We start from the raw sequence: 21,054 nt of genomic DNA, 5'->3' as shown, positions 1-21,054 counted from the left end.
CCCAAGCCTGTAGTGATGTATGGGACTCTTCCATCCTAACTGCAGGACTTTACATTTGTCCTTGTTGAACCTTTTAAGATTATTTTTGGCCCAATCTTCCAATTTGTCTAGGTCAATCTAAATCCTAGTCCTGCCCTCTGATGTATTTGCTACACCTTCTCCCCAGTCCCCATGAACTTGTTGAGGGTGCAGTCCATCCCATCCTCCCAGATCGCTAATGAAGATATTGAACAAAACTGGCCCCAGGACCTACCCTTTGATACCAGTTGCCAATTAGACATCAAGCCAGTGATTACTATCAGTTGAGCCAGACAATCCAGCCAGCTTTCTATCCATTTTACAGTCCTTTCATCCAACCAAAATTACCTGGCTCTGATGTTATTTTGGTCCAAATTATGTCATATCTGACAAAGACCATTTCATCCAATATTTCATGGAGGCAGGGGACTGGGAGGAGATAGAGTTGGGTGGACTACATTTGAATCCTGAAGGGTAGTTTGCTCTGTTAAACGCTCTTAATATTTTATTTTGTTTTCATAAGTTCTTTGACTTTTATTATAAGCCACCCTGGCTTATTTGGAGACCTATAAATCTAATAAATAAATAAATACATCAGACTATTTCTGATATGTCCAATTCATCACCAACCACCACCATTGGAGACAGGGTGTTTTAAGCTGTAGATGACTTCACCTATCTCCACTCTATGAATATGAAGTTCATACTTATGAGGAAGCTTCAAACCAAAAAATAAGGAACATACACGTATTTGAGATAGGAGAGGTATTGCAGAAATAAAGGAAAGTCTACAAGGCAGTGGTCCTGATCTCCCCTGTTCATTGACTGTAAACAACCTACAGCCCTCACGTCAAGCAGTTCAATTATTTTTATCAAATTTACCTGTTACTTCTAGTAAAAATGAGATGGTAAAATAGAACCCAAAATACTGAATTTCATAGATTTGATAGATTTCATAGACATTATTATTCTATGAGTCTACGGACTGATGAGAGGTAAAGCTCTGCTAGACCTGGTACTAGCAACCGGGGATGACTTAATCAGTGACCTAGTGATTGAAGGGAAGCTGGGTGACAGTGACCACGAGCTGATCACCTTCACCATCCACTGTAAAGCTGGCAAGTCAGTCAGTAATACAAAGTCCTCAACTTCAGGAAAGCTGACTTTGACAAGCTCAGGAGGCTTGTCAGTGAGGCCCTAAAGGGCCACAACCCAAAAGAGAGGGGAGTTCAGGATGAGTGGTTGCTCCTCAAGGGAGCAATCCTGGATGCATAAGCAAAGTCTATCCCATCTTGAAGGAAAGGCAGCAAAAGGGCACGGCAGCCCCCTTGGCTCTCCAGGGAACTAGCAGACCTCCTGCATCTTAAAAGGAAGACCTACAAAGGATGGAACACTGGAACCACCACCAAGGAGGAATACTCTGCTCTGGTCCAGCAGAGAGCAAACCAGGAAAGTCAAGGCTGCGATGGAACTCTAGCTAGCTACAAATATCAAGGACAATAAAAAGTCCTTTTTTAGATATGTGGGGAGCTGGAGGAAAAGCAAGGGCAACGCTGGACCCCTGGTAAACCAGACGGAACAACTGACAACCGATGCCCAGGAAAAAGCAAACTTGCTAAATGGGTACTTTGCGTCAGTTTTTCACCCATCCCATGGTATGCCCCTGCCTGCTGCTGGACAGAGAGGCCCGGGTGAGGGAGATTCCTTACCATCCATCAAAGTTGAACTCATGAAGGAACACCTTGACAGGCTGGATACCTTCAAGTCAGCTGACCCTGATGGTTTACAGCCAAGGGTACTCAAGGAGCTGGCAAGCATCACAATTCAGCCCCTAGCACAGATCTTTGAGAACTCCTGGTGCTCTGGTGAAGTACCTGACGATTGGAAGAAGGCCAAAGTGGTGCCTATCTTAAAAAAAAGGGAGGAAAGTAGATCCGGCAAACTACAGACCCATCAGCCTGACCTGTATCCTGGGGAAGGTCTTGGAAAAGATTATCAAAGAGGTCATCTTATACAGGCTAGCTGATGGCAATATCCTGAGGGATACCCAGCACGGGTTTGTTGCAGATAGGTCTTGCTTGACCAAACTTATTTGCTTTTATGACCAGGTGATCTATCACCTGGATAAGGGGGAAAAAATTGATGTCATATATCTTGACTTTAAAAAAGCCTTCGATCTGGTATCCCATGATTACCTCTTGGCAAAACTGGCCAACTGCGGCCTCAACCACACCACAATCCGCTGGCTGGGGAATTGGCTCCATGGCAGGACCCAGAGGGTGGTGGTCAATCATCGTGCTGCGCTGTGACCAGTGTGGTCCCCCAAGGCTCTGTCCTAGGGCCTTTACTTTTTAACATCTTCATCAATGATGTAGACATTGATGTCAGAAGTGGGCTGGCCAAGTTTGCCAATGACACCAAACTCTGGGGTAAAGCATCCACGCCTGAGGACAGGAGGGTGATCCAGGAAGATTTTGACAGGCTCATGAAATGGGCGGATGAGAACCTGATGGTGTTTAACACCAAAAAATGCAAGGTTCTTCACCTTGGGAGGAAAAATCTGCAGCATGCTTAAAGGCTTGGCAGTGCTACACTGGTTAGCACTACAGATGAAAGGGACTTGGGGGTCATGATTGACCACAAGATGAACATTAACCTTCAATATGATGCTGCGGCTATTAAAGTGAGCAAAACACTGGCTTGCATCCATAGATGCTTCTCAAGCAAATCCTGGAACATCATTCTCTCATTGGACTCAGCCTTGCTGAAGCCACAGCTTGAGTACTGGGTCCAGTGTTGGGCTCCACAATTCAAAAAGGATATGGAGAAGCTTGAGATACTCAAGAGAAGAGCCACACGCATGATTAGAGGTCAGGAAAACAGACCTTATGATGAAAGGCTGAGAGCCATGGGACTCTTTAGCCTGGAAAAGCGGAGGCTCAGAAGTGATCTGGTGGCCACCTGTAAGTTTATTAGGGGTGTTCACCATGATCTGAGGGAACGTCTGTTCACCAGGGCACCCCATGGAATGACAAGATCGAGTGGTCAGAAACTCCTCTGCGACCGTTTCAGGCTGGACATAAGGAAGAACTTCTTTACTGTCTGAGCCCCCGAGGTTTGGAATAGACTGCCACCGGAGGTGGTTCAAGCACCCACTTTGAACACCTTCAAGATACTTTTGGATGTTTATCTTGCTGGGATTCTATGATCCCTGCTGACTTCCTGCCCCTGGGCAGGGGGCTGGACTCGATCCTCTGGGGTCCCTTCCAGCCCAAATGTCTATGAAATCTATGAATTGGGGCTGGCGGGACCTCGCAAGATCATCAGTTCTAGCCCCCTGCCCAAAGGGCAGGCAGTCAGCAGGGGTCAAATGATCCCAGTAAGATAGGCATCCAAGTGTTTCATAAAGAAATCCAGAGTAGATGCCTGCACCACCTCTGTGGGGAGTCTTTTCCAGGCCCTGGGGACTCAAACAGTAAAGAAGTTTTCCTTATGCCCAGCCTAAAACAGTCTTCCAAGAGTTTGTGACTGTTGGACCTAGTCTTCCCATGGGGTACCCTGGTGAACAGACATTCTCCCAGTTCCTGGTGCACAGCCCTTAAATACTTATAGGCTGTCACCAAGTCCCCCCTGAACCTATGCTTTTCCAGGCTAAAGAGTCCCATGTCTCTCAGCCTCTCCTCATACAGCCTGCTCTCTTGTCCTCTAATCATGTCCATGGCTCTCCTCTGGACTCTCTCAAGCTTTTCCACTTCCTTTCTGAATTGTGGAGCCCAGAACTAGACACCGTATTTTAGTTGTGAATTCCTTTGGCAAATTTATATGCCACATATTGGTTGTATGAGTGCAAAGGAATGATTAAGATGGTCTGGCCCTATAGCTAGGATGCTTGATAATCAACTCCCTTAGAAAATAGGCTTGCCTTTGTGAAGCATCAGATTGGATGGGAGAGCCGCTTCCTATTCTATGGTTCATGTGGTATCCAGAAGAAAAAAAAGGGACCGTGGGAACAAAAAGCCTATGAAGACATAATGTAAAATGGCCCATTATATTGCAACTGGTTTTGAGAGTGAACACAGAGAAGACAGAGCGTACTTAAAAACAAAAGTCCTGATATGGAGATCAGTCATCCCATTCTATGAATCTGGATCTACCTGCTCAATCATATTTCAGGAAAACATTGGACTTGTTTTTTAATATCAAAAATATTATATTTATATATATATATAATATTATAAATTCTGATGTATTATATTAAAAGCAAGTTTAACTGAATTTTGAAAAAGAAATATCAAGGAATGTGGCTATCATCAAATTGTATCTTTTAACTCCTTTTGCATTTGGCATTTTATTTTTTCTTTCTATTCTTGGCCCATTTTCTATTTGCCCCTGAATATGTAGCTCCCTCTGCAACTGTCAGGCTACACTGCTTTTCAGATAGAGGCCTGATTGTACTTATTGAGTAAAACTGGATCAAACATATGATACTTCATTTACCCAAATCCAAGATGATTTTGAATTTAAAATGACCCCACAATATTTAGATTCTATACATGGTAAAATTACAAATTTGTTATAATTTTCCAAGTATAGAACCTAACTATTGGAGGATTGTCTTAAAAATTCATCTCTTCCACCACTCCAGCAGGGAAAGCTCCAACAGCAGGGAGGCAAGATGTGGTAGGGGGGTAAGCTGCAAGGGAGTCAAGAAGTCTGACACCCTCACTTTGTCCCCCCCACATGTTGCCCCCTTGCCCCCTTTGGTTCCCCCCACTCTTTCCTCCAGCCATTTCTTACCCTCAGCTCTAGCTCCAGCTCCAGGCCTGGGCACAGAGCACATGCTGGCTTTGGCCCCCACCTGGCTACACAGCTGGAGTTGCAGCAGCAGCAGCTTCAGCCATAGGACCAGGACCAGATCACAGCTGGAGCAGAACTGGGAACAGAGCTACTGCCAGCACTGCCACTGCTGCCAGGCTGGACAGCGGTTATAGCTCCAACTAAGAGTAAGTGGCAATGGCAGGCTGGGTGCAGATGTGGCAGGGAGAAGGCAGCAGCATGGGGGACAGATGTGGCAGGGGGGCAGTGTGGGATGGAGGGTGTACTGGGGACAACAGCCAGAGACAACCCAAGCAGGGTGCGGGGCCCCGACCCTGGACGTGAGGCAGCTGGCAGCAGTGAGTGGGGGTGCCAAGTGGCCAGACATGAAGCTGGCAGCAATGTAGAGTTGCCACAGCTGCTCCGCCCAGCTCCGCGGGGCCTCCAAAGCATGGGGTCCAGAGCAGTCACCCCAATTTGCTGCCCCCAGCGATGGCCCTGACTACAGCTGCAGATTCAACCTCAAGCCCTTGCCAGAGCCCGAGCCAGAGGTGTAGGACCTGCCTGCCCTCCTTCATCTTATATACAAATACAAGATGAAGGGCTTTCCCCCTAATGTTGGAGGGGAGCGGGGGGGTCATCTTGGATTCTAGTAATAGCATATGTGCAGCCACCAAGTGCTCAAAATTTTCTGTGGAACCGTCTCCCACTGGTATTGCCAAGAGCGAAACTTTTTGTAGAAATGTGTTTCCCAAAATTTCAAAGGGAAAGCATCAAATGAATCATTACCACTTTCTCATTTCAGTTTAATGATATGAAAATGTTTCCTTTGATAAGAGCAACACTCCTACCCTACTATTTTGATAAGGTAATATATTTAAATTAATTTCATTTAATTTCATTTTGTTACATTATTCATTTTGATATTACCTTATAGGTACCTGATTATACATGCAACATAATGATTTTGCATGCTCAAAATGAAAATTTTCAACTTAAACAAATGATAAATCTTTAAAAATGAATGAACATTTTCTAAATGAAATCTTTTGATGTTTCTGAATTGAATTTGAAAATTCTATTCTGAAATAAATTTTTAAAATGTCAATATTTATTCCAACTTGGAATGAAAACACTTGGCAATAAATTAAATTATATTATTACATGTATTAAGTTTTGCATGACTTACCCAAGAAATATATTTCTGCACTGCAGATTGTCTCAGCGCTGTGGATAAGTTGTAATCTTCAGAACTATGATGTGTTTGGTGTGTTGCCCATAATATATTCACCTCTAGAAAAAAATGCATAATTTCTTTTAAGGCACAGAAGAGAAAAAAGCAACAATTTTTTTCCTCATGACATATATAAACTACATTTTCTGTCTGTCTGTGTCTAGAGTCTATTCTTCACTGTTACTTTCTCTGAGCAAACTGACAAAACAGCAGAAGCTATGATGGAGTTATGGCTTGAGCCATAACTGTACAGTTTGCATGGAGAAAGTGAGTGATCTGAGCAATAGACTCCACTCCTCCATTTGGCCTAGGAAGGGAAGTGAAGACAGCACAGCCCCCAGCAGCCATTACAGTATCCCTAGGTTCCAGCATGGAAATCAGCTTCCTTGCTTAAAATATACACCCCAATTTGCACTACCTGATTTTGGGGGAAAGGTGTGTGAAGTGTGCAACTAAATATGTATATAGCTAAAAGCAATCAAAATTACATTTTGCTATTCTACTATAATATAGCATGTCCTAAACATGAAACGCCAAGGTTGAATTTATGCAATCCAGATTAAACAGGTGGAAGAGGACATAAGTGAGAGAAACCCATACACTGAGGAAGTTGTAGGGGAAGTCTGTAGAAGGGAATAAAGCCAAGTGGAAAGTTGCAATAAGGTGCGAAATGAATGGTCAGGAAACCTGAAGTTAGAAGTGTACTCATACCTAACTATTTTATGCTTAAAAGTACAACATAGTTTTTGATGATTATTTATGTACAAGATCTTTTGGGCTGACGTAGAAATGTAAAGTATATGACACAACCATTGTCTGTGTACTAAAGGTGACTGGAAAAAACACATCATTATTTTGCCTGGGACCTTTCGGTCTAGCCAAAGAATAAAGGTTGGGGTAATAAATTATGGTATAGAAAAGATTGTGGGGTAGGTAGGAAGTTTCTGTAGGTCAGATGCCACAATGAGATGACACTTCTGGCTTGCTGCTTACTTAGGGAGATGTTTTTCTGAATTCTCTCACACTACCCCAAGTGAATTCCAGGGTACTTTTTCTTTAAATACAACACTGGGTGGTCATATTGCTATGAATTTTGAAAATCTAAAGATAATCTTGAGCGGGAGATTATCAAAAAGAAAAAGGAAGCTAAATTTTGTCATGGTCATGAGATATAGCTAGGGGTTTTGAGGAAGTTCTTAATTATACCACAATGAGAAGGTGGGTGGCTAATGGAGTCCCATAGGGAGCCTTCTAAGCTTGCGAGTAAACTGAAGGTCATATATGTTGCAAGAGGTGAAATTTACATAAAGTCTCAGCTGATATTGAAACAGAGAGCTGACTGGCTGACAGCCAGTAGACCTCTCCCCACTAGAGAGTGATATGTTTCACCAGAACAATTAGGAAACTGCCCTTGGCAGATATTAGGACCCCTTTCACAACAGTCATGTTACAAATGTATATTCAAAGCCTTGATATTATCTTGTGCCAAAATAATGTCAACTAGCTTAAGACTGATGATTAACACATACTTGTAAAGTAAACTGATGCCAAATAAAATACTTTAATGAATCTCAAGGTGTCTTCATCATTTAAGGGACTAAAGAAATAGCTAACTGTCTTGTATGCTAGAAATTACAATTTCTGTAACTAATGAATAGTGACAGTTTAATAATTTATGAGGCAACTTCATCATTTCTGCGTGTCCTCTAAGTCATTGAAAATCCTTACAATAGCTCTTAAAACTATAATTTAAGATACCTATCAAAAAAAAAAAAATCAAGCCACGCTTAACACTCAGTTTGTGAAGCTTTTCTTCCCTGAATTCCTTTCCTAAAGTAACAGGCATATTCTATACCTAGAATTAGCAACCCTCAGAAAAAAAAAACTAGTCTAATGAGCTTAGTAGGAGATGAAGTATTCAGGTGAGCTTCAATACTGGGTAATGATTTGTATTTGAAATGCTTCCCAAGACCTCAACAGAAGCTAAATGAGTGAACAAAGCATCTAAAAAGGTGGAGGTTAAAGACCTGTCTCCTTAGTTGTTTTAAAACCATTTACTTCCTATCACAAACTGTGTGTAACACAAGCCTTCACTCAATGAAGTACAGCTGTACAAACAGAGTACAGTAACTGGATCTTGCTTCTTTTCCTCAGTCATTTTTCAGCATTGTGAAAAGTTCAAGGAAGGGAATCTGTGATGATTTTTACAGTCTACGTTCATCCTAGTTAAGGTCAAAAGATTTTCAAAATGAATTACTAAAAAAAGGTGTTTAGTTGCATTCAATTTTCAATGAAAATGCCTCAGTCAAATGAGAATAAGCTAATTCCCTATTAATAAATATGATAATTTTCTCAACATTTCTCTAAATTGATAGAGTCACATAGGTAAAGTATCAATGCAGGAGAAAGGTATTAGGAAAGCAAACAAATAAATACTACTGATATTGTTTATCTGACATAATTCAGTCTCTAAAAATATTTTCTGGTCTTTATTTTATAGTCAATAACAATCTTTAATCCTAATTTTACTGAAAGTAATGGAAAAATTCACTTAGCATTCACTGCTAGCAGGAACAGAGTTTATAGTTCAGGCTAAAAACTGATATTGCATTTGAGGTGTTTTTAACTGATGCCAGTCAAGACCTGGGACAAAAGAAGAGCAGCATAGCCCTTTCAGCACATAGCTTGTCCCTGGAATGAATTACAATTTACTCAAATGCGCCATGATTGTCCCTGGAAAAAGTATGCTAACATTTTATCTTGCATATTTCACAGGTACTTAAACTGGGACAATGGGCTTGTATTTCTGTAGGGTCCCAGGACAAAAAATAAAAGCTCTCTCCTGGGCAAAATGTGACTTTGGTTTTCAGCCTAAAAGTACTTCTGCCCTAATTATTTTATTTTACTATACTAAGTACCAGTAATATTCAGAATATATTTTTAGTTTAAGCAGCAGAATAGTGACATTATGCTCTCTATAAATGAACCAAATGAATATTGAAACTGAACCAGGGTTCTAAACTCATCCCAAAAATTAAGCTAGGAATTATGACCATGTTTTTAAACATAACTTTTAGCCATTTCCAATGTTACCTCTAACTAACAGCAAGTATAAGCTTTTACCTACTTAGAGTCTAGATCTATCTTCTATGCTGCACCAAAAGATAACACTAAAACTGGACGGGTGGGATGTTATGGACTATATTAGTATTGTCATATTTTTTGCAACATTTATTATGGATTTGCAATTATGAATTTGAAATTTTGAGACATAGTGCCAAACTGTTTATATTGCTTTAATATAGGCCTGAATAATGGGAGTTTTGCCTCAGTGTTTGCCCTCATATTTGAAAAAAAATTTTAAACAAAATATATTCTGTTTTATATGAATGGGTGAATGGGAAGGAAAAGACTAGTCTTATAGACAATGAATTATTGTATAGGAAGGACCTGAAACTCCCACTGAGTTAAGCTGGAGCTTTACCCTGCTTTGAACTGCAGGACTGCAAGTTCTAGGATGCAGCAGGAAAGACAGTAAACAAGGAATAAAAAACCATCACTTAAAGCAAACAGAATTTACAGTGGTAACTAAATAAAAAAGTCTGAGTACAAGGGTCTTGTTGCACCTTACTGAACAAATGTTTATCAGCTTAGTGTTGTTCAGCTTAGTTAAGCAGTTACACCTTGAGGGCTAGGGACAGACTTTCAAAAAGCCTGAGCCTGAATCGATTACATCTTTACAGGTTAGTCTAATCTGGCGAGGCTGAACAGGTTTGTAACCAGACATACATTCTCTCTGGACTGAGGAAATTCAGGCACATGCCTGCAGTGGATCAGGCTAGAAGCCAGGGTGTGCTTGAGCAGCCCTTCTTTCCCTTTCATAATGCTAAGCTGAAGGGGGGCATGGCCAGGCCCCAGCAGGATGTTCTGATTAGGAAAGTCCACCTGCAGCATCCCAGGCTTTTCCCTGTTGGCTGCTCAAGGGGTGGGGTGTTGCCAGACCGCAGCTGCCTGCTAGCACTCTGAGGCAAGAGGAAGTGCGCAATGCATGCATCTGTTGATGATACAGAGCTTTTCAATCTCCTTCTCTGCTTCTTTATACGGTCTGCAGCAAACTAACAGGCGAGTAAGCCAGCAGGGAGCTGATAACAGTGTTTATCACCCCGTCAGCAAAACAACAGCCTCTCTCCATTAGTTCAAACTCCTCTTAAACAGCTTACCAGCTCACCTGTTGATTAGCTCCAAAACGTCCTAAACGGTCACTGTTCTGTCTCCCTGTCCCAGTGAAATTGGACACGCACATACTCAGACAACTCTCGGCATTAGCCAGCATACCGTATGCCTAGGGTCCACAGGGCTGGGGTCTGTGCTGTGAGAGATGGGAGGAAGGGAGGAGGAGATTCCTACTTGAGCAGTGAAGGGGGAGGTAGGGCAAGGGGAAGCCAGACAGACTCTGCTGTACCTGCAACCTCTGCTGGAGCTCCAACCAGGGAGCAGAGGGGAAGGACCAGCTCTGCTGTGGAGCAGAGCCCTGCCCCACCCAGAGAGCATTCTGGGATGCTGGGGAAGTCTTGCAATGTCTGTCCCAGCAACGGGTCTGGGGACAGACATTGCATAAACCAGTTTGAGCTAAATCTGTTAAGTTTGATACTACATTCAGCCAGGTTTATTTCAAACTGGTTTCAGTTATTTTCAGACTGGTTTATGTGCATGGAACATCTGTTCTATTAGAGGGTTAAACCAGTTTCTGATCACTTAAACTGGTTTATGTGTAATGTCTATCCCTAGCCAAGGTGAAAAACCATCTCTGATGAGACTGTGACCGTCCTTTACCTGCACAGCTGCAATTTGCCACTTGAGGCTTGGTGAGCAGGGGCAGAACTAGGAGCCTATAAATAAAATGTTTCCTACTGCAAACCAAGCCAGTGCTGTCAACCACAATGTTTTCACTTTTTGTGTGTTTCTTTTTAAGTCAGAAGTATATATTGGCATTGGCTGCAATACCGATAAAATACACTAAGGGCAGAACCAGCACTGCAGCCCCAAAGTGCCCAGTGACTGCAGTGCCTTCCACTGCCACCTGGACCAGCTCAGTCCTTTTTTCTCTGGAGCCTTCCCTTCTGTGCCACCCCTGCCTGCACACCACCTAAGCTCCAGAAAGGATCAGGCACCTCAGCGCTCAGGTGGTGCCAGGCTGGCCAGCAGCCCAGCCAGTGGCAGAGCAGGGAGATGAGCTCTGGAGAAAAAAAAAGGATTGGGCCCCTCAGAACCCAGCCAGCTGGGTTCTACCTGAGCTCTAAGGGGCCCTATCCTTTTTTCTCCAGAGCCCCTCCCTCTCACCCACCTCCACCCAGACCAGTTCGATACTTGCTGCTCCCACTGGTGGTGATGTGGGGGCAGGGAGGGAGCAGCTATGAACAAAAAAAGTACTGGGCTCTACATGTCCAGCCAGCTGAGCTTGGATGGGCCTGATCCTTTTTCTCCACACCTCACTCTCTGCTGCACTGCCACTGCCTGGGCTTCCAGCTGACCAGTCACTACCTGAACTCTGGATAAAAAAGGATCAGGTTCCTCAGAACTCAGGTCATGCCCAGTTGCTGGCAGCTGGGGCAGGGGCACAAGCTCCAGAGGGGGTCCAATCCTTTTTTCTCCAGACTTTGCCCTCCCATGCCACCACCAGTGGAGCAGCAAGCCAATCCAGGCAGAAGCAAGAGGCAGTGTGACCAGAGACAACCCAAGCAGGGTGTGGGGCCTCGGGCAAATCAGCCTGTGTGGGACCCTACCCTCGGATGCAAGAAAGCCAGCAGTGGACTCAACAGTGTGGGGGGAGAAGGTGCCAAGCGGCCGGACATGCCCAATTTGGCGGTGGGGGCGTGTGCCAAGTGGCCAGATATGAAGCTGGCAGCAACACAGAGTGGCTGCACTGCTCTACCCAGCTCCACGGGGTCCCCCAAAGCACAGGGCCCAGGGCAGTCACCTGGATTCGCTCCCCCCTAGAGACAGCCCTGACCGTGGCTACTGGGCACTCTAGGCTGCGCTCTGCTCAGTGTCCCTGGGAGGTGATGCACCATTCCTGGTCCTGCTAGGCCCCAGTGTCCCTGTTCACCCACTGTATCCTGGGATGCTGGAGGACTTCAACTTGGGTGGAACAGCTGTGGGAAGTGGCTACACTTTAATGGAACAGGAGCAACATTAAACGGATTAGAGATAATCCTGCCCTGGAGTGGTGTAACTTTAAAATGAATAATGAATGCTTTCAGAAATTTAAAAGGTGTTAATGTGCAGCCAATCCAGGGGTTAAGAGCTCCAGAAGCCACCTAAAATTACCTCATAACAAGGCTCCCAGTGTCAGTGATTTAACTAATATACAGTTATAAGGGTAAAGCTGGAAAACAGAAAGTGTGCCTCCTGGATGTAAGAAGTAAACTGATCAAGGATCATAATTTACTGTTCAATAATCACTTGCAACAGGAGTAGAAATTAAAGTATCTACAGATAAGTTAGTCACTTTTTAAACTCAGAAGTTCATAGAGTTTCCCACTGAAGCTAAAAGGAGATCTCTTATTCCCCCTCTCCCTCCCCTCCCATAATAACTTGAAATGTGCCTAAAGCCATTTTTTCAGCATTCAAACATCAACAAAATAAGAAATAAGGCAAAAATCTGCATCTTATTTCCCAACAGAAGTAAAAAAAGTAGGCACTTAAGGCATTCAAGGTGCCATCTATATAAGCCACTAACAACTTATTTGGTTATTCTTACACAAGTGTGATAAATAACTGGAAAATGTAAGTAAGTAAAAACAATAAAATTAGTAACATTCATCAGAATGTTGGATGCAACTAAAGCATTATAGTGAATCAGTGATGGATAAGCTCAAACTAATTCTCATTTTCCTCATAAAATATATGAAGAAAAAGCCAAACTCTACGGTCCTCTCTCAGTTCTTACTCAGGAAAAGTCCCATTGATTTCAGTAGTTTTAATTCCTATGCAACTTTATAAGAGGTTAGAGCAAGGGTTAAGGTGAGTGCCAAATAAAAATTTAGGCTCAAATAATGATCCATTCTGCAACCCCAATAAAAGCAAAAAATGATAGATTTCATCTTCAAAGTTTGAGGAATCAGCTATATACAAAGCACCTGCCTCCCTTTTCTGGGACCACAAGGGTTAGTACATATATGGGAGCAATGGGGTTGAAGAGCCCCCTCTGCACACAGACACTTATACTGTAGACATTAGTGTGGCTGAGGTAGTAACTCTGAGATGACCTACTCTTTGCAAAACACCATCTCAGAGTCCCACCATCTAATGTGACCCTGGAGTTATGCCATAAACAAAACAGACCTGGGGAATTAGTTTGTGGATCACTCCCCAAAGTGAGGAGCATATTATGGGATTTTCAGGAGTTGCAGCGACAGTTTCTTTCTAAAGGAGTAATGACACTTCTGACAGAGTAAATTGAAAGGAACAGTGGGAATATTAAAGATATGCCCCTGACCCATCCCTTCCTGCACACCCCCCCCACCAAAAAAAAAAAAAAGAAAGTACTGATAATACTGGCAATAAAAGAATAAGAAAATTGATTCTTCTCTTAGCTTTTAACTTTTCCCTTGTACCCATTTACACTTTGGCCTGAATCAAGAAGCAGACTGTCATAGAGGCTGCAGAAGATGCTGGACTCAAAGTACTGGGTCCAAAGTAGTATTTAACATCTGTGCTACCTCCCTCCACTTAAACAGTATTTCCATTGTGATAATGGACACTGCTCATTGCATTTATAAGACTTCTCTTAAGAATAGAAGATTCAGGAAGTTCAAAGTTACCCTTTGTTCTTCATTTTCTTTGCTTTTCACTGTTCTCCACAACTCACCACATTTTGATTAACAACAGGAGAAAATGCATTTGCCAATAAAAACTGTAGGCAATTCAAGAAGTTGTGTCAATGAAAACAAACATTTTTCATAATACTTCAAAACCAATGACAAGATAAGAATTTGTCAGTCCTTGTAAACAGAGGAAAATTTCTTCTTCATGAAATTTAACATGAAGAATAGCAAGTAGAGAATTTGGAACACATTTGTACTTATGTAAAATCAGAAGTTAAATTCAATTTTACTGCTTTGTTATTTTTTATGGAGTTTGATTCGGTCAGAAACAGAAATGTATGACTTACTTAGTTAGCAGGATACAAACTGGGAACATTTAAAATTATATGGTGTATGTCACAAAATCACCACTGCTGTCCAACCATAGCAGCTGAAAAGAGGAGAGTGGTAAGGCAGCAAAATTTACAGTCACCTCTAATATCCCAAAACTCCACCTTTGTGGTATCTAAACCATTCTACAAAGTGGTATCTAAACCATTCTACAAAGGAAAAGCAGAGGGGATCATATGGTTCTCAAAAAATAGTCAGAATTAGTGTTAGGGACTGCCACAGAGGAACCTCTATTAAGTAAAGCAAGAACTGTTGTAAGTAGGGGTGCACCGATGAAGATCTTCTTGGCCAATACCAATAGCTGATTATTAACCAGCCATATTGGCTGACACCAACTCAATAACCAATTTACAGGAATGCAGCCAGGCAGATTGGAGAGCAAATCCCTGCAGGTAAGTCTATGGAGGGGAAGGGACGTTGGGGAGAAAAGGGGCTGAGGCTGGGGGACCTGCCCAGCCAAGGCAGTGCATAGGACCCAGGGCCAGGGCGAGGAGCAGGATGGAGCCACGGGCAGCTCATCCAGGGGATCAGTATCCCGGCACTTAAACATGGCAGTGGGGGCACTTGAACTACGGTTTATCAAATGAGCTTCAGTTCAAGTGCTACCACAACCATTTTAAAGCACAGGAACACTTTTAAGTGAAGCAGAGTCAAGCCAGGTGAGGGCAGATGCAGGCTGCCCGCTGTGGGCTCAGGGCTCTCCACTCTGCTGCCTTTACCCTGGGAGTCCCGTACTGGTCACATGCCCCCTGCTTACCCAGCAGCAGGAGGCACAACTTGCCCCCACTGCTGCCAGGCAGGCAGGGGGCATGAGGCCAGCACAGAGCTCCAGAGGAAAAGGCAGCACAGTGGAGAGCCCCAAGTCCACAGTGAGCAGTCTGCATCCATGAACAACTCTAGGGGTCCCATACTTCCCCTGGGGGATGCACGCAATGGTGCGGAGTCCTTCCCCCTCCATACACACACCCTTTAGACAAGCTGCCTGTGGCTCCATCCCACTCCCCATCCCAGTCCTGGATCCCATTCACTGCCTTGACTGGGCAGTGCCTCAACCCCAGCCCCTGCCCCACTCCCTCCCTCACTGTGGGGGCTTCAATATATCAGTGCACCTCTATTTGTAAGCACAAAAAAATCTTAATGCCCAGCTACTAGGTTCTGTTTAACAAAATCTATTCTCTTTGCAAAACAAGTATGTGATTACCCACTATCTTTTGGGCCAATTAAATCTGGGCTACTCTGCTGATACTTCTGTTCTTTATAAATAAATCTGCTGTTTCATGAAGAGCTTTTTCCAAAGATCCTTTTTTTCCCTGCTGAGTGGTATATTTGCATAAGGACTGGATGAAGAGGCATTGAAACACAACCTAGTTTTACCCCTGGAAGTGAGAGTTGCCTCCTTTCAATAAAATGTGGCAAAAATATTGTTCTCCTTATGCATGGAATAGGGGACTCTCATTTAAAAAAAAAAAAATCTAAACTGCAAAATTTATTCTTGTGCCATGTCGACAAGGAGTAAGCTACATTAGTAAACTACTATATCCATGCCAATATTACATATAAGATAAAGTCAGGATACTGCACCAACACATGTTGATCTTCCAGTCATTATGGGATTTTAGTGTTTTGGTTTTTTAGCGCTGTTTTACTTGTCTCTGGCAAATTGCCGTTAAAATGATAACGCTATCCACATTACCTCATCTTATCCACATTCTTCCTGCTACAAATTTCATACTCATGATACCAAAATAATCCTTTAATTACATCGGGGCTATATAGGCTTAAATGGGAGCAGAATTTAATGCAAGGAATTTTCATAGAGGAGTCTGTGGTATACCAAACACAAGGTAGTATAAGAATAATAGACCAGCTTAACTTGAAGACAGAAAAGGTGGAAAAGAATTGCACCTTTTATCTGATTTTTTTTTAATTTCTTTTAATTTTAATCAGGTTTCCCCATTAGCCCCATTATTGCAGACTTAGATACATTCAATATTAGGTGTTTGTATTTTTACTGTGATCATATTTAAAAACATTGATGTATGAATAGTATATCCTGCTTCTCAACAGGGTAAATTAGCTCAGATGGAACCCACACTAACCCTACTATACTCCTTCCCCTGCTTGAGCTACCACAGGTATCTTTACATAGCACTGAATACCACCATTTAGATAGATCCTTCATTTGTATATTCTCATAGGAAGAAAAAACAATTATGTTTACACTTGTGTAGGGTTGGGAAGGCTTCAAGGTCCTATCTATCTTTTTCTCCTGACCATTGTGGCGGTCGAGTGGTAGGCCGGGCTGTGGCCAGTAGCCCTGAAACGGCAGGCGGGTACTTTTGACCGATGGAGCGGAATTAGGCACGGATGCGTATTGGTAACAGATAGATTGTTTACTTACGCCACCGATGTATGGGCGCAGGCAGAGTTGACTGGCTTAGCTGCAGTTACAAACAAGTTACAAAGACTCTCTTAAACACGCAAGAGAACCGACGAAGTTCTCGTAATCGGCTTACTGCGGTACCGGGGTCAGGGTACATCAGGAGGGTCGTGTGACGGGGAGTCGCTGGTGGGTGATCAGTCCGCCAGGTTCACTCCGAGGTGCATACGGAGTGCTCGAAACTCCGAGAAATGTGCGGAGTTCTCCAACTCCAAGGTGTATGCGGAGTTCTCCAATGTGGGCGGAAACTGCTCTAATTTTTATATGGCTAGCAAGCCAATCGCTAGTCGCCAAATAGGAATAATTTAGAATCGGCCAATGGTGGTGTGCGTGTTTGCATAAAGTTGGCAGGAACTTTTTCTAAGCTGTAACTTTCCACTACTGTGGCATATAGTTACTGGGTTCTGACATAGCGGAATTTTCCACTGTGCCATAACATTCAGAATGATTGACAGCAGAATGATTGACAGCGGGATCTTCCACTATGGCGGGAGATTCCACTAAGGATCAAACCAAAGGAATGTTCCACTGTGCCATAGGCATACAACTACTTGGTTCTGACAACCATGTGCTCTCTCCCAGAAAGCTGAGTCTTTTTATGTAAAAAAGACGACCAGCTGCTTTCATGCTAATGAGGAGGGTAGCGCTCATCTCGCCAAAAGAAGACAGACTAGTAATCAAGGCTGCTCCTTACAGGGCTTGGTAAGATGGAAGTGCATGCTGCATCTTTTGAAAACACAGAGTAGGAGCTGGCAAAGGAATCATGTCTGTCTCAGGAAGCGAAGAACAACTCTACAACACAATCTAACCATTATTGTCTGAAGAGTATTTTGCAAGGAAGATGAAAGGTGCTCTGGTGCTGCATGCGCAAATCATTAATAATCTTCTCTGGTGAAGTAATATGCATTAACTTGTGTCATACTGTACTATGAGACAATTCACAACACAACTGCTAAGATATATTTCAGCAATTAACTTGCATAACAACATAGATTTAGCAAGTTTCATAAGGCAAACAGCACATGATTGTTTCATGATGCAAGGATGCTTTTCTTTTTTAAAGAAAATATCCTGTTTTCCTCTCCTTCTTCTTAAACAACTATACATGTTAGTAAACTATTCAGTGGATGGGCTAACTTATAATTAAGTAGTACTTTGGGATATATGCTCCCATGACTTACAAAACAAGCGCTATATCAACCTAGTACAAAACCTGCCTACAAAATCTGTGCACAGGCCAAAACCTCCTACTTGTTCTTCTGCCATTACCAATTGAAAACACAAAACTGCTCCCACACAGAAGATTCACAAAAGATCTGTAAAACTTAAAAACATGAAGAATGAGCTGAGGAAACGTGGGAAGAATTAGGGAAAGCCAAAGTATTACATATACTCCCTGGGTAAAACAAAAGGGCAGATATGTCTTGCTGCAGAAAAAACCCAGGGGGGTGCAAGTTATATCAGAAAACACATCCATTTGCAGAATTTCTAAGGTACTGTGGTCAGATGAAAAAAGTCTGGCCAGCTGCAAAATACTCAGAATAATTACTGTCCCAATGCAGAGGTATCCTAAGGGATTTCTTGCCATCCTAACAGGCCTATGCCATTTACATACCAGCTAAAATTATGTTATACCTCTTCCCAGTTAACACTGGCTAAAAACTGACAACCAGTTTGATCCTGCTTTGAGCACTGTCTTGCAGCAAAGCACAGTTTACAGGCATGCAAGCCATTTGTTCCACATTAAGTACCTGTGAAGTATCCAATTTAACACTTTACCTCAGAAGAATGACGGCTAATTTGAGTTAATAACCATTCAAGCTCTGTGTGTAAACAAATGCCCCAGGCCTGTTTTGATGCAAATCAAATCTCAAACTAACCAGCCCTGGATTAGACCAGTTGTCTGTTTTTAGCCTATTTTCCCAAAAGAGCACATCTCCTTTAGAAGAGCTGCCCTGCCCTGCCCACAGGAACCAGGCTGCATTAGTCACCCTGCCTGTGCTGAGATCCAAATTCCACAGTTGCAGGCAATGAGTGGGAGTCTGCATAATGAATGAAGACAAGGTCAGCAGTACTTCAGACCGTGAGAAATTCACCACGTAGCTTCTGGAAAACAATGTAGCCAACAGCAATGCCACAGCCTCTTCCCTCCCACCCATGCCCACCAGGAAAGCCATAACTGCACTGATGGTATTGAATGAAATAGAGGTGAATTCACAATCTTTGACACCTCCAACAGGTTCAGGACAAAAGGAACAAGTTTTATCTTTTGTAAGAAAGAACTGGGGATGATAAATGGCCAATAGGAGCATTAGAATACTAGTCAGAAACCCATACCTCTTCAAGGAAAAAAATATCAGAGGATGGGGAAGGATACACAGGGATCACATACACACTACAGAAGCTGCTTCATCTCAGATTTTTGAGACCCAGAAAAGCTTGCTGCACATGATGGGCTCTCACTACAAGTTCTGTCCTACAGAAAATGCAGTTTCAGATCTTCTCATAGGTAGCAATCCCAGTTCTCTAGTAACCTGAAGCACCTTTGTAGCTATGCTAAAAGGCTGGTTGACCTGAACTCTGTAGAAACCCCTCTCAGCATAAGCACAGGTCTTTGGATGATGAGAAACCATGATAGCAGCTTCTGTGGCTGCATACAAACATTCAGGGAGGTTAGATTGGGTTAAAAATGGCCACCCAATCTAATTTAGTACACCCAGGTGTGGACCTTACTCTAATTAGGTGGATGTATGTGCTAACAGTACAGAAGTCCAGGCCAGTTAAATTGGTCTAAAAATGGCCAACCAGCTCTAAGTTAATCCTGCCTCTGAGGTACACTCACCTTAGACTGAGTGGCCATTTTTAGATGGATCTCCTGTCCTGAACATCTATACAGTTACCAGAACAACCCTAGGGCTGGCAAAGACCAGCCACTGGCCTCATCCCTAGGGCTGCATATTTCCTACTCCCTCCCTGACACCAGGGTATTTGTAGCTCCCCGGCTCCTCACCCCACTTCCAAGAGGAACCAACCAGCCCCATCTCCTCAGCCCGCTACCCCTACCCCCTGCAATCCTCCAATCTGCTCCTGGTGCTGCTTTTATTGGCAGCCAAGTGAGTTAGCCAAGCAAGTAAGAGGAGGAGAGGTCATAAAGGATTGGGGGGGGGGTTGATTGGCCAGAGGTGGGGGCTGTTTGGGGGTTGGCAGGATAAAAATAGCTCCTAGCCCCAGGGGGTGGGGAAGAGAGTCCCCCATACCTCCATGCTGTCCACAGACCCTGCCTGCCCGTCCCTCAATCACCCTGATCCCTCCTGTGGACTCTACTTGTCCCCCCCAACCCCTCCTGCAGTTGCTGCCTGCCCTCTCCATCTGCCCCACATACCCGGCTTGTCCCACCAATTCTCCCCAAGTACCCCTGCATCCCCCCCCCCCGCAAGCCTGGTTGACCCCCAATCCTCCCAACGCCCCCCAACTCCTCCTGTCTCAACTTACCTTAGATCAGGTGGCCATTTTTAACTCAATCTAGCCTCCCCCTAACCTCCCTGAATTTCTGCACGTAGCCTATGTTATCATTTATTTTAGTTGCTATTCTAGAAACTCTGATTGGGTTATCTCTATATTCTGGTTACCCCAGCTATATAACAGCCCTTTGGTCGTAATAATGTGAAGGCAGCTCTGATTTTTATCAGAAATAGATTGATGCCAGGACAACTTCAAGACTGACTTCATAGTAGTTTAACACTACATTTATGTACCAGCTCCCAAATTATGTCAAGCAGTCAGCTGTAGCCACAATCTTTCCCAGGAATTTATTTTATTTTTCTCTTTAGTGCATGTTTCTAGCCATACCTCCACTTCTGTTTACTGCATGGGTAACTCCACCATTGTCACTTAATTGAGTGACATGGTATGCATTACCTTATGCTGCTCATTGACTAAACAATTTTTTGCAGATCTTAGTTCTTTCCACACCTTTTTACTACAAAAGAGGACCATATGGTTAATTAATTGTGAGCCCATAAATCATTCTGTTCATGAATCTAGATTAATATTTTAAAGTAAAAACTTCCCATAGATTTCAGCTTAAAGAATGGAATCCATTGATGCAATAATGATTTCAGTGGAGCTATACCACTTTTCACCAACTGAGGATCTGACTCTATATACGGTTTAGTATCAGCTTGGCAATCTGAATTTCGAGTGTTTGCCAAGCTGCATAATAAAAGTTGGTGTTACCAGATCCTACTGTCAAACTGTCACAAAAAAGTATGAAACACATCGTTTGAACAAATTAGGACTTTGCTCCATAATGTGTTGATATGCAGAACTGA

At 43.1% G+C, this 21,054-nt stretch overlaps 1 protein-coding gene across 4 annotated transcripts in view; it reads right to left on the bottom strand.

Moving 5' to 3' along the window:
- Positions 1-21,054, bottom strand: part of AGMO (alkylglycerol monooxygenase) — a 339,051-nt gene that overhangs the window by 186,401 nt on the left and 131,596 nt on the right. For all 4 annotated transcript variants that reach the window (XR_009462637.1, XM_059728961.1, XM_059728959.1 and 1 more), the window contains exon 4: positions 6,023-6,126. Coding sequence is in view for 3 of the 4 variants with exons in the window: in XM_059728961.1 (XP_059584944.1) it covers positions 6,023-6,126 (104 nt within the window). In the remaining variant the exon portion in view is untranslated. The remainder of the gene's footprint in view (positions 1-6,022; positions 6,127-21,054) is intronic.

Source organism: Alligator mississippiensis, chromosome 5, assembly GCF_030867095.1.
Source record: "Alligator mississippiensis isolate rAllMis1 chromosome 5, rAllMis1, whole genome shotgun sequence".
NCBI classification, from domain to species: Eukaryota; Metazoa; Chordata; order Crocodylia; family Alligatoridae; genus Alligator; species Alligator mississippiensis.
This window is presented reverse-complemented; position numbering and strand designations above follow the sequence as displayed.